The following is a 12,675-nucleotide window of genomic DNA, read 5'->3' as shown; positions in this document are numbered from 1 at the left end:
TGTCTCATTGTGTTGTCTTGGGAAGAGCTATCAACGGCATAGTGTTGACTGTGGATATAAATTAGAATTAATTTTTTTTTTAATTTGATATAAGTTGCTTAGTAACGCTAAATGAAACCCGACATATACTTTATTAACAATCGTTACAGAGACATTTGTAACAACACTTAATACAAAAGATAAGTTCAAGCCGAGACAAAATCAAGTCATGCATTATTATATTATTATACTAGGTTAGAACCCCGTGTAATACACGGGGTTGATTAAATGTAACTTTATATATTAAATAATAAAAAATTATATCTATATGAACCTCGTATATTCTACGGGTTAAGTAAATGTAATTTTATATATCAGATAATAAAAAAAGTTATATCTTTAAAAAACATGTGTATTACACATATTAAATAAATGTAATTTTGTATCCTAAATACTAAAAACGTCGTATCTTTAAAAAAACTCGTGTATAATCGGGTTGAATAAATCAACCAAATAATAAAAAATTACATTCTTAAAAACTTCGTATATTACACGTGTTGAATAGATCTAAAAAAAAAGTTATATCTTCAAAAACCATATGTGTTACATAGATTAAATAAATGTAATTTTGTATATTAAATACTAAATATGTCGTATCTTTAAAAAACCCGTGTGTAGTCGGGTTGAAAAATCTACTAAATAATAAAAAATTATATCCTTAAATCTAATTTTACATAGCAAATAATAAAAAAAAACATTGTCAGCGATACCAACACCGGAAACTCTTGTAAAAACAAAATAAATAAAAACGGGAAAAAAATAATGCCGAATGAAAAAAAGACGTAAAATATTTGAATCACGCACGCTCGTTGCTGAGAAATTAAATCGAAACGTAAAACAAAGAAAAAAATAACTAAGTCCATCCAGGACCCGCGTGTTGGACGAACTTATCAAACGCAGAAAAATAGATGTGACGCAACGGGGCAATCAAATGGGAAAAAATATACGAAAAAATACGTTGTCAGCGACCACCAACACCGGAAAATCTTGTAAAAACAAAATAAATAAAAACGGGAAAAAACTAACGCCGAATGAAAAGAAGACGTAAAATCTTTGAATCACGCACGCTCGTTGCTGAGAAATTAAATCGAAACGTAAAACATAGAAAAAATAACTAAGTCCATCCAGGACCGGCGTGTTGGACGAACTTATCAAACGCAGAAAAATAGATGTGAAGCGACGGGCTACTCAAATGGGAAAAAAATATACGAAAAAAATGTTGAACCTCACACGCATTTTGCGATGCGTTAACTCACAAAATTTAGAACGAAACGAAAAACTCGGAAAAGATGAAAAGTATGGTGGACTAAAATTGAAAATAAAAAAGAGTTGGGATTAAATTGCAAAAGATGAAAAACTTTGGGTTAAAATAAAAAAAAAACAAAGGATCTAAATTGCAAAATTGAAGTTATTTATTAATTTTAGATAAAGATAAAGATAAAAATAAGTGATATCTATATATTTATATATTGGTTATTTATTAATATTATTATTAAAAGAAATTATTAAACAAATATAAATAAAATTTATGGGGTTGAAGAAGAGAATGACACGTGTCCAAAAGATGGTTTCTTTTATTATATTATATTATATTATATTATATTATATTATATTATATTATATTATATTATATTATATTATATTATATTATATTATATTATATTATATTATATTATATTATATTATATTATATTAGAAATAGTATCAATTTTGTCTGTATGTTATTTTGTTTTTTGTGATTTTTTTACTTTTAATCCGTATACTTTTATTTTTTACAAATTTGACATAATACTTCCTATCTTTTACAAATTTTTCGTTTACGTTTCGGTCTAAAGTTTGTAAGTTAGCACGCTGCAACGTCAATATGTGGTTCAATGTTTTTACGTCTATTTTTCCGTGTTTAACGTCCCTAACGCAACGCGTGGGTCCTAGGTCGACTTAGTTATTATTTTCCCCATTTAACTAGGCTTTCATCTATACACTTTTCTTGTGTTTTATTAACCGTAAATCTCGTCTCATTTGACATGTGTTTACATTTTACTTTTTATTATAAGTAATACGACATAAACTATATTTGTACTTGATTCTTTTTCGCAGATCCAACCGTTTAGCTTATGTTCACTTCACATGTGACAAAATCAAAGGCCAAAAAGTTCAAACCCTAAATTCTAAAAGCATTTGAGCACGTTCTTGGATCACCCGTTACAATCGAAATCAGAAGTGAAATGAGGAAAGAAACACATGATTCCTATCAAGATGCGTATGGAAAAAGAAGAAGTGAGATCGTTGAAGTAGAGGCTTCTCCTAGATAACCAAAAGCTAAGATGCATAACGATAAACTGGAAGCTGCGATGTCACATAAGAATTCAAGTGCCGGTTTACAAAGACGATTAGGGGAACAAAGTCAATCTATGAGTCTAGTTCAACATGAACAATCTCAACATTCATGTTGAACCATCCAGCTTTGGTTCTAAAGAATTAGAAGCATACACAAATTTGTATTTTCTAAAGCATTTACACAGAAATTCGTTGTCTCTTAACTCGTATAAACCTACCTCGTTTGCCAAAACGGCTTTCTACTATATCTCATTTCAATTTCCACTAAACATGTATCAATTCAAGAACAAAACATAACAAAACAATTTAACGTTGGTATCAATTCAAGAACCAAACATAACAATTTAACGTTGTCATGTTTAAAACTTTTAGAGCCACAAAACTTAATCACCATTTCAAGAGGGCAATTTTTTTTAAACAATCAAGACGTGTAGGGCCCTATATTCACAATATTGTTTAATATCCATCATTTGATGATTATTATGATTTCAATATATAATACATGAATAAAGTATCATCACCCTTAACTAAGCATTGGCATCTACCAACAACCAAAGAAAGAAAATATTCAAAGAAAATCATTCAACAAATGTTGATGCTACATTTATATAAGTATATCAAATATTGGCAAAAGATCAAATACAAATAATCTTAACATACTAAACATACAAATTGAAGGAAAACCCAAAAAGACAAGGTGCCATTTTTGTAATTACCACCAATTATCAAAGTTACAACAAAAAATACCTAAAAAAACACAAATTTTTTTTTAACATTTTTTATTAAAAAATCGCTACATTTTAGGTTTTTGGGGGGTGGGGTTTTTTTTAGATTTTTGGGGGGTGGGGGGTTTAGGTTTTTTTTGGGGGTGGGGGGAGTGGTTAGGTTTTTTTAGGTATATTTGTAGAGTAACTTTGATAGTTATTGATAATTACAAAAATGCCACCTTGTCTTTTTGAGTTTTCCTTCAATTTGTATGTTTAGTATGTTAAGATTATTTGTACAAGAACTTTACCCATCAAATATAAGTAAATAAAGGTCGGGAACCGACTACATAGCTAGTCTAAGTCCATTTGAGCTAGCGAACCAGAGTTCAATCTCATTTACTACTTCAAGCTACATATTATGTATATTCAAAGCTTTGTATTGTGATAAACATAAACGTTACAAGTTGACGCTAAAAGATAAAATACTTTCATATATATTTATTTTGGTTAGTTATATCTTTAAAATTTTCAAAATTAAACACAAAACCAGTCTTAAAACCGACTAATACAACAGTCTTGAATACATTATTTTCCTTAAAAGTTGAATGCAATTCTTGAGGCCACATTTGCATATTGCAATTATGGTCCAATTTCTAGACCCCATCAACATCCCTACAAAGTCCAAAATGATACATATCACACATTGCACATTGTTAAGGGACACTTAAAAGATATTTTGGAGAAACATATGATCGTTGATAAAGACTAAAGCTTGGGGTCTTTTCATTAGTTATTGCTTGTGGTCATGTATCAAAGGAAACGTTTTAGGAGATATCTGCATTTGTTCTCCTATAAATTTGGTTCGTATAACCTAACTCGTTAGCTAAAACATTGAGCTAAACACTAAAACAAAAAAACAATATGGAAGGCTTGGGTATGATCATATTTCAAACCCGTAACATTGTCTTGATAATCCTTCTTGTCATTTCCTCCAACAATTTAATCTCTGCACTCAACAAAACAAATGTCGAATTCATAAAAGCATCATGTGGTATGACAACTTACCCAACGCTCTGCTTTAACTCACTCTCAACACGAGCAGGTGCAATCCAGAGAAGCCCAAAGCTACTAGCCCAAACAGCTCTATCTGTGACCCTTCACATGACCCGCACCACCTCTTCGTCAATGGTTAAATTGTCACAAGTGCATGGCATGATGCCTAGAGAGGTCGCTGCCATGAAAGACTGCATTGAGTTGCTGAATGACTCGGTGTACAACTTGAAACAATCGCTTGAGGAGATGAGTCGACCAGGTTCCAAAGATTCAGAGCTAGTGATGAGCGACATTCAGACATGGGTCAGTTCAGCACTGACGGATGAAGACACGTGCACTGAAGGGTTTAAGGATGACCTGAAAATGAAACGTGTTGTGAGAGGAAAGATTGTGAATGTTGCACACTTAACCAGTAACGCTTTGGCTTTGGTCAACAGTTATGCTTCTTTACGCGGGTAGTTGAACTTGAAATATACAAAATATAGCAAGGAAACTTCATATATCTTATCAGAAGAAATAGTGTAACCAGTAACGCTTTGGCTTTGGTCAATAGTTATGCTTCTTTACGCGGGTAGTTGAAATATACCAAATATAGTAAGCAACTTCAATTACCTAATCAGAAGACAAAGTGTATGTAAAGTGTGAATGTTTGGTAGATTGTTTGTACCCTTCATTGATAATGTACTGTCGAGTGAAAATATTATCATGTCTCTTGTTGTTGCACATTGTGAATGTTGTCCATTTAACCGGTTATGTTTAAGCTGGTAGTTAAATGCAGCAAAACTTCAAACACTTAAACTGAAGTCATAGCTTATGATGCACGTCTTTATGTAAACCTACTTCTACATTGAGTCTATCATCATCTAATAAATAATCGTAAAACATGGAAACTGGAAAGTATACACTCTATTTTTAACTCCCCCGTCATCTCACTCAAATCTATCCGAAAATCCATTTTGATTTTTCAAACAAACCAGAACAGTTCTTGCATCCAAAAGAGAAAGAGAATGTATCAGTTCAAGTAGATAGATAAATATCTCTGATAGATGTTCGGGCATATCGTTCAATATACCACGGCTAAAGAATGCAAGCTGATCACATGTACACATTATCTTTAGATAAAGACAAGGCATCTATGTGCTCTGAATGGTTTAATTGCAAGTAATGTATTATTATTGAGCTTTAATATAATAAAACAAATTTAGTTACTAAAAAAACGATTCATGATGAATGCTAGTGACAAGTTCAATGGATCAAGAAGCTCTTTTTGGAGGAGATATAAAATATTTGTAGTGGCGGACCCAGTAATTATTTTAAGGGAGTGCGAACGAAGGGTTCAATCAAATTTTTAAAGGGGGCAGTCGAGATTGTTACCTAAAAAATACACTAAGGTAGCGTTTGGTACGAAGGAATAGAAGGCGGAATGGAATGGATCATTCTATTGGAATGAAAAGAAACATGTTTGGTTGTCAAGTGTTAATGGAATGAAGCATTCCAAAATGAATATAAACCTTCCAAATATAATAATTTTCATTCATTGGTAAGGTGGTGTTTTTTTTCATTCCTTCAAGGAATGGAAAGATATAATAATAATAATAATAATAATAATAATAATAATAATAATAATAATAATAATAATAATAATAATAATAATAATAATAATAATAATCTTATTATTATTATTATTATTATTATTATTATTATTATTATTATTATTATTATTATTATTATTATTATTATATTTTTTTACCGTTACCGTTACCGTTACCGTTGCCGTTGCCGTTGCCGTTGTTGTTGTTGTTGATAACTCACTCACGGGCGACACCACTACTGTCATAGTTGCCGCCGTGACTACCGTCGCCGCCGTCGCCCACTTCCATCGCCGCCACCACCACCACCCACCTCCACCCCAGTTGTTTACCGCCACCACCCACCTCAACCCTAGTCATCACCCACCTCCGCCGCTACCAACCGTCACCCACCATCCACACCTCCGCCCCCGCCGTCACTCGCCACCACCCACCACTCACCGCCGCCACCCACTGCCACCACCTTCGACCATCGCTACCATTGCCACCTATCACCACCCATCACCACCGACTACCGTCACTCATCACCGATTTTATTACTTCGTCTATTCTTTCCTATCAAACAACACAAAGTAATGATTCATTTCATTCTCACATGGTAACCAAACAAGACATGGAATGGTAATGATCCATTCCATTACATCGTCCATTCCATTACCTCGTACATTCTATTCACCCGTCTATTCCATTACGCCATACCAAACAGACCCTAATTTTATTTTCAAGGGGGCGTCTGCCCACCCAAGCTAAAGCTGGGTCCGCCCTTGGTACAAATAGTCCTGTCACACGGTAAAGTTCCATTGTTACTTAGCGAAACTAACAACACAAGATGCTATGAACGGAAGTATTAATAAACTGACACAATAATACAAGGGGAAATTGAATATGGGGTTGTTAGGCATGTAACTTAGTTTAGTGGTATCTTGGAAGTGTGATAAGGTTTATGACCATTAGGTCATGAGTTCGATTCCCACAAGGGGGGTTTTCCTGGATTTATTGTGTTTCCTTCTGAATTGCTGGTGCACGATGATACTCTAGTGGTTCGTCAGTGATCCAAATTTACCGTTCAAAGAAAATGTAACTTATGCGAAACCAGAATGAGATCAAATACAAATACTTATGTTTGTAAGAACCGTAAGAACCAACACATAATTGACAAGTGTCTCTCAATAAAAAATTAGTTTAGGGGTAATTTAGACCTTTTCACCATATTTATTTATAACTAATTAAAAATAATTATTAAAACATCCCTAAATCCAAGTAAGTTTAATTCAAATCAAAGTTTGAATTTTTTAATATATCCATGATCTAGTAACTCTCCATGATCGAACCAACCTGTAGGAACCACCATAAAAAATATAATTAGCACAACACTATATAATTAGCATAGCATCCTTAATCGTTCTCCATTATCAGCACATCGTACTCAATCGTTCTCCATTATCCACATAAACGACATTAGCACAACATCCTCAATCGTTCTCCATTATCAGCACATCAGATGTGCTGATTATATCTACTTTTGGTGTTTGTTTGTATTATATTGTAATTAACACATAATCAGTACATCATCAGCACAATTATAAAACAACTTTTGGTAACTTTTTTAAAATTTACTTATAAATAAAAAAAGTATAGCAATATGGTACTCATATTAAAGATAAAAAATACTTGATTTTATGGTATATTTTTTAAAAAAAATAACGAAGTATATAAAAGTTATTTTAGTTTAAAAAACCTTGGTGGAATTTGTATTTAATTGAACATGGTCAAATGACTAGCAATTTTACGAAATTACCCCTAACTTATTAGTACTAATTTTTAATTATAAGGGTTTTATTTATAATCAACCCCAACCATTGATTTAAACTATCAATGGTTCAGATCTGTTCTTACGGTTCTTACAGTTAGCACTGTTTGTACAAGATCTCAACCCTGCGAAACCAATCAAAACTACATCGTTTTGATTATTTCTAATTAAAATTTAACTATCACAAAACCATTTTCCCAAATTATCTCAATCTCTCTCCTCCAATCCATACCTCCAACCGATTTAATTTCATCTTGTATTCTCGTAATTTACCATATCCGAAAGAACGTATTAACAATAGCCAACAAAACCAAAGTTTCAAAGTAGCATATGATTTCATTGATTGATTTTAATCAATATAGGATTTCCTTGATTGATTTTAATCAATATAGGATGGGTGATGTTAAATGCACCTCCTTTTTTACTAAACGTACCCCCTTCCTAAACTTTTTAGATTAATAGTATTCAAACCTTTTTGTTTTTGTAATATATTTTCTTGTCTTTTATTATCTTATTTTTGTTGTTACAAGTATTTGTATTTTTAAACGTTTTAATTTAAAAGGAAAATTGTTTTGTTATTAAAAACAAATGTTTTAGATTGAAGTAAGTCAATTTAATTTAATTTGTTTTGCTTTAGAGATGTGACCGTTTTAGTTTCGATTCTAGGACACTGATTAAACTTTTAGTTTAATAAAATTATTATACAAACTATTTATTTATTTATTCATTGACACACAAGGTTTAATAAATTAATATAAGGTAAGGCTGTAAATACTTTTTTTCCGAAAAAAGGGAAACTATTTGTATTTTTAATATATAAATCTGTTAATCATTTCGTAGAAACAAGTTAAATATACTAATAATATTATAATAGAAAAAAAGGTAAGACAACTAAAATATAAAATAGAAGAATAAAAGTAATGTTTTGGGGTTAAATACATAAAATAAATGTTTCTTTAAAAATTAGTTTATCTTTTTTCATAAAAAACGTTATTTTGTAATTCGTAAAGCTAGTATATGAATGAAAATATAATAAAATACTTGTCAAAATGTTGGTGCATCGAATGTCTGCTAACTGTGTCTTAATCGAGTCTTATGTTTAGATAGGTTAAACGATTGCACAATAGTGACTGAATTAGGGTTTGGTCATGTTTTAGGAAGTCTGTCCGTTTGAAGATGTCCCGAAAATTTGAAGATGTCCTGAAAGTTTGAAGATGTCCTGAAAGTTTGAAGATGTCCTGTCTGTTTGAAGAGGGTTCCGTTTGAACTTGGTGTGTCACCTTCAAACGGAAGGGCTGGCACTATAAATAGGAAATGTGTAGGTTCATTTCAAACGGACATGTATGTGTAAGTGAGTCGAGGTGCTGCCGAATTTTTGTCAGAATCATTGTAAAAGACTCAGGAAATCAGTAATAGAAAGAAATTGAAAGGAACAAGCTGTTGTGACTTTGTTTACTCTGATTCCGCCTTTGTAAACGAAGATAAACTGCCTTTATTGACTATTTAGGGTCACCGGATCGGTCCTACAAGTGGTATCAGAGCTCAGGGCGAGGAGTTCATACCATTGCAGCTTGATTTTATCGGATTTACTTTGAATTATCTCACTTCTACCTTTCTTTTCTGATTTGAACAAGTGTTTACGGTTAAAATGGCCTAAAACTCTCACATATCAAGCGAAACACATTGATAACGAATCCTTGAAAGTTTTAAATCAAAATTCGACTTAAAACTGATAAAAAATACCTATACCGTTTGAAAATGTTCGAAAAATGCTGATGTCATAAGACATTCCGTTTGAAAACTGACCCTTCCGTTTGAAGCTGTCGTTTGAAACTGGTCTATCCCGTTTGAAACATGCATTCCGTTTGAAAATGTCGTTTGAAGCTAGCTGTCTCGTTTGAAAAGTGGGTTCCGTTTGAAAGGGTTCCTTTTGAAAGGGTTCCGTTTGAAAGTGGTTTCCGTTTGAAAAGGGATATCGTTTGAAACTTCCGTTTGAAAGGGGTTTCGTTTGAAACTTGATTATTGTTGTTTCAAAAGGAATAACCGATTCCGTTTGAAAAGAACCATTTCGTTTGAAAGACCATACCATTTGAACCATTCTGCTTGAACAGATTCCGTTTGAATCTGTCATTTTTCAATACCAAAAATATTTCTAAGTGTTTGTTGATTTTTCAGGTACATACAAGATGGATGGTATTTTCATGAATCCATTTAGTGATATGTATGCATTTGCTAGAAATTCTGGAGACGATACTTCTTCAAGCAACACGAATGAGAATCCTCCAAATACAAAGAAAAAGCTTTCGGATGCTTTGGAAGTTGAAAGTGCTTTCGGAACTTACAACAAACCACCGAAGTTGATGGCTATCGAGGAATATAGCCGGTGGGCCAAGAAGTTCGAAGATTGGTTGAAAGCCTTTGCTTTTCCCAGCTGGAAGAATCTAAAAAAATGGATACCAGGATGGAGGCAAAAGTAGGGAAAGTTTAACTTCACCTGAGGAGATAGAATCGTTTGTTGCTGAGCAGAAGTGGGTTGCGCTGTTGTTTCAATCAGTTCGTAAAGATATCATATCTTTGATCGAGTACTCTACTGCTAAAGATCTCTGGGATAAGTTGAAAACAAAGTGTTTAGGAAGTACAAAAATTGTGAAAAACAAAAAGAAACTACTTAGAAAAGAGTTTGATTTGTTTGGGTGTTTAAAGAATGACTCTGTTTGTAAAATGATTGAGAGGTTTGGGCATCTAAAGCTGGAACTGGCGAGAAATGGAATTTGCTATTCTCAAGAAGAGCTAGTCGATAAGCTGTTTGATTCGTTGCCAGACGAGATGGATTGGTAGTATTATGCATTGATGCTGAAGAATACGATCAAGCCTGCAGAGCTTACAGTGGATCTGTTGATTGAGAGACTTGAAAGTCACGAGCTGGAGCTAAAGAAGACACACAAAGTCAATCACTCATCGTATCAGCAGAACTTGGATTTGTATTATCCAAAAAGCATGATGCCAAAGAACACATCTCCCAAGACTGCGTTTTCTGCTGAGAATGTCTCCACAACAAACAAACAAAGAAAGTCAAAGCAGTGGATATCATAGTGGTTATCACAGTGCATCTTCATCAAATTCAAACCAGTCTGATGCAAAGAATTTATTTCAATGCAACATCGCTATAGACTTAAAGAACGCTCAGAATTTCAGCGAGGAGTCTGCTAAACAACAGATGGTTTTCTTGGCGTCGGTGTTAGAATCTTATGAAGGTCTTGTAGCATGGAAGATTGGCAACACTAACTTGACGAAAGAAGATTATGATCAGATAGATCCTGAGGAGATGGAACTGATCGACATAAGATGGTGTATGGCCAGTGCAGTTCGTCGTGCACAGCGTTTCATGGAGATCACAGGGAGGAAGTCAATTGGTGGACCTTCTACCAATTGGGCTTTGACAAGAGTAAAGTGACGTGCTTTAAATGCAAACAAAAAGGTCACTATAAGCGTGAATGCAGAAACGCGTATGCTGATGAATCTGAGAACCCGTTCAGAGAAGATTACTACAAGAAGGCGATTTATCATCAGAATAAATCAGAGCCGCCAAGATTGAAGCCGCTGGAGGAGAACAAAGAGAAGTCTAGAGCTCTTGCAGTAATTCACGACGATGAAGGTTACGACTGGAGTGAGTTGTTACCTGAGGAAGATGCGGTTGGATATGCATTCATGGCAAAAATAGAACCTATTCCTTGGAAAGACAACAGAACTGAAGAACAAAAGTACATTTACAGAAGGTCGTTGGCCTCGAACAGATTGGTCAGATTAGCTGGTATTTTTAATGAAGCAGTAAGAGCTAAGAGATAGGATCCAGATAGGGAATGTTATCTTGACCCATATGGAAACATCGCTGTTGACCATAAAACTCTTGATGTGGAAACTATAATCAAAGAGTTTAAAGACGAAGATGAGTATTGGCAGAAAAAAAGGTGGGGAAGCGGAGATGACAAGGAGAAAAAGACAGAAGAAGAGAAGTCAAAGAAGATTGACACTGGAATCATTGACACGACGCAGGAGTCGAATGCTGAAAATCTTGGAAAAATGGCTGACAAGGTGCTGGCAGCTAAGGCGGTTGAGGTAGATTCTAAATCCGTCTCTGAGTCTAAAGGCCAGGTCAATTCAAACATGTCAACGACTGAGTCAGGTAAAAAAGTCAATGGTGATGTTGTATTGCAAAAATTGCATCAGGGAATGCAAAGTTTGTAACACAGTCACTTATCGCAACGGTAAGAAAATTGAGGATCTAACTGAGAGAGTCAGAAGCGTTGAGGATCAAATTCTTGATCGGGATAAAAGGGTGAAAGCTTCAACTAAACGTTTAAAAGAATTAACTAACAAAATTGAAAATGATAAAACTGATCATGAAAAGATTTGGCAAGAAAATGAAAGATTAGTTCTTGAAAACCGTCAGATCACTGAAAAGTTTGAGAAACTGAAAAGCACTATGAAAGATAATGATGATAGAAATGGTAAACTTGTAAAGAAAATGTTCAACTAAAAACAGTGCTTCGGTTAAAAGAGGAATCAATCAATCAACAACTGGATGAAATCGCCAAATTGAAACTTAAAGTTCAAGAGGCTGAAATTGAAAATGAGCGAATCCAGTTGAAGCTTAAGAGTTACAACTCCGCAAGCTTTGTTTTGCAACACATTGTTCCCAAACCTATCGGGAAAAACAAAGCAGGCGAAGATGTTTACTCTGATGGAACCGGGGTAGGTTTTCATCAAGTTCCACCACCTGTTCTTGACAATTATTCGAAAAAGCAATCTGGGTTGGTTGAAATTGAAGAAGAAAATGAAGTGAAACTTCCTGATTCAATTGATGTTACATTTTCTTCTTCATCATCTGATGATAGTGTTCAGACAGAGATTGTCAAAAGCACAGCTGAAAGTGTGTTGTTGTCTGATTCAGCTGAAGATGATGGATGTTTCTTGGACAATTACATTCCAAAACAAAAGTCCAAAAGCAACTTAAATGACGAACCTACTCTTGTCATGTACAAGATGTCGGGATCTGATAAGTTGTTTTCGAATTCTGAGTTTCCCATTGAGAATGTTAATGTTTCCAAGTTAACAAATGTGTTCAAATTAGTTGAAGTTG

General features: G+C 33.8%; 1 protein-coding gene across 1 annotated transcript; it reads left to right on the top strand.

Annotated features, from left to right (window-relative positions):
- Window positions 1-3,873: 3,873 nt before the first annotated feature.
- Window positions 3,874-4,861, top strand: LOC110941490 (pectinesterase inhibitor 10). The gene has a single exon (XM_022183129.2). The coding sequence runs from the start codon at window positions 4,005-4,007 to the stop codon at window positions 4,593-4,595; it is 591 nt and encodes a 196-aa protein (XP_022038821.1). The 5' UTR covers window positions 3,874-4,004; the 3' UTR covers window positions 4,596-4,861.
- The last annotated feature ends 7,814 nt before the right edge of the window (window positions 4,862-12,675 follow it).

This window comes from Helianthus annuus, chromosome 8 (genome assembly GCF_002127325.2).
Source record: "Helianthus annuus cultivar XRQ/B chromosome 8, HanXRQr2.0-SUNRISE, whole genome shotgun sequence".
NCBI classification, from domain to species: Eukaryota; Viridiplantae; Streptophyta; class Magnoliopsida; order Asterales; family Asteraceae; genus Helianthus; species Helianthus annuus.
The sequence above is the reverse complement of the archived record's forward strand: the minus strand, read 5'-3'. Positions and strand labels throughout refer to the sequence as shown.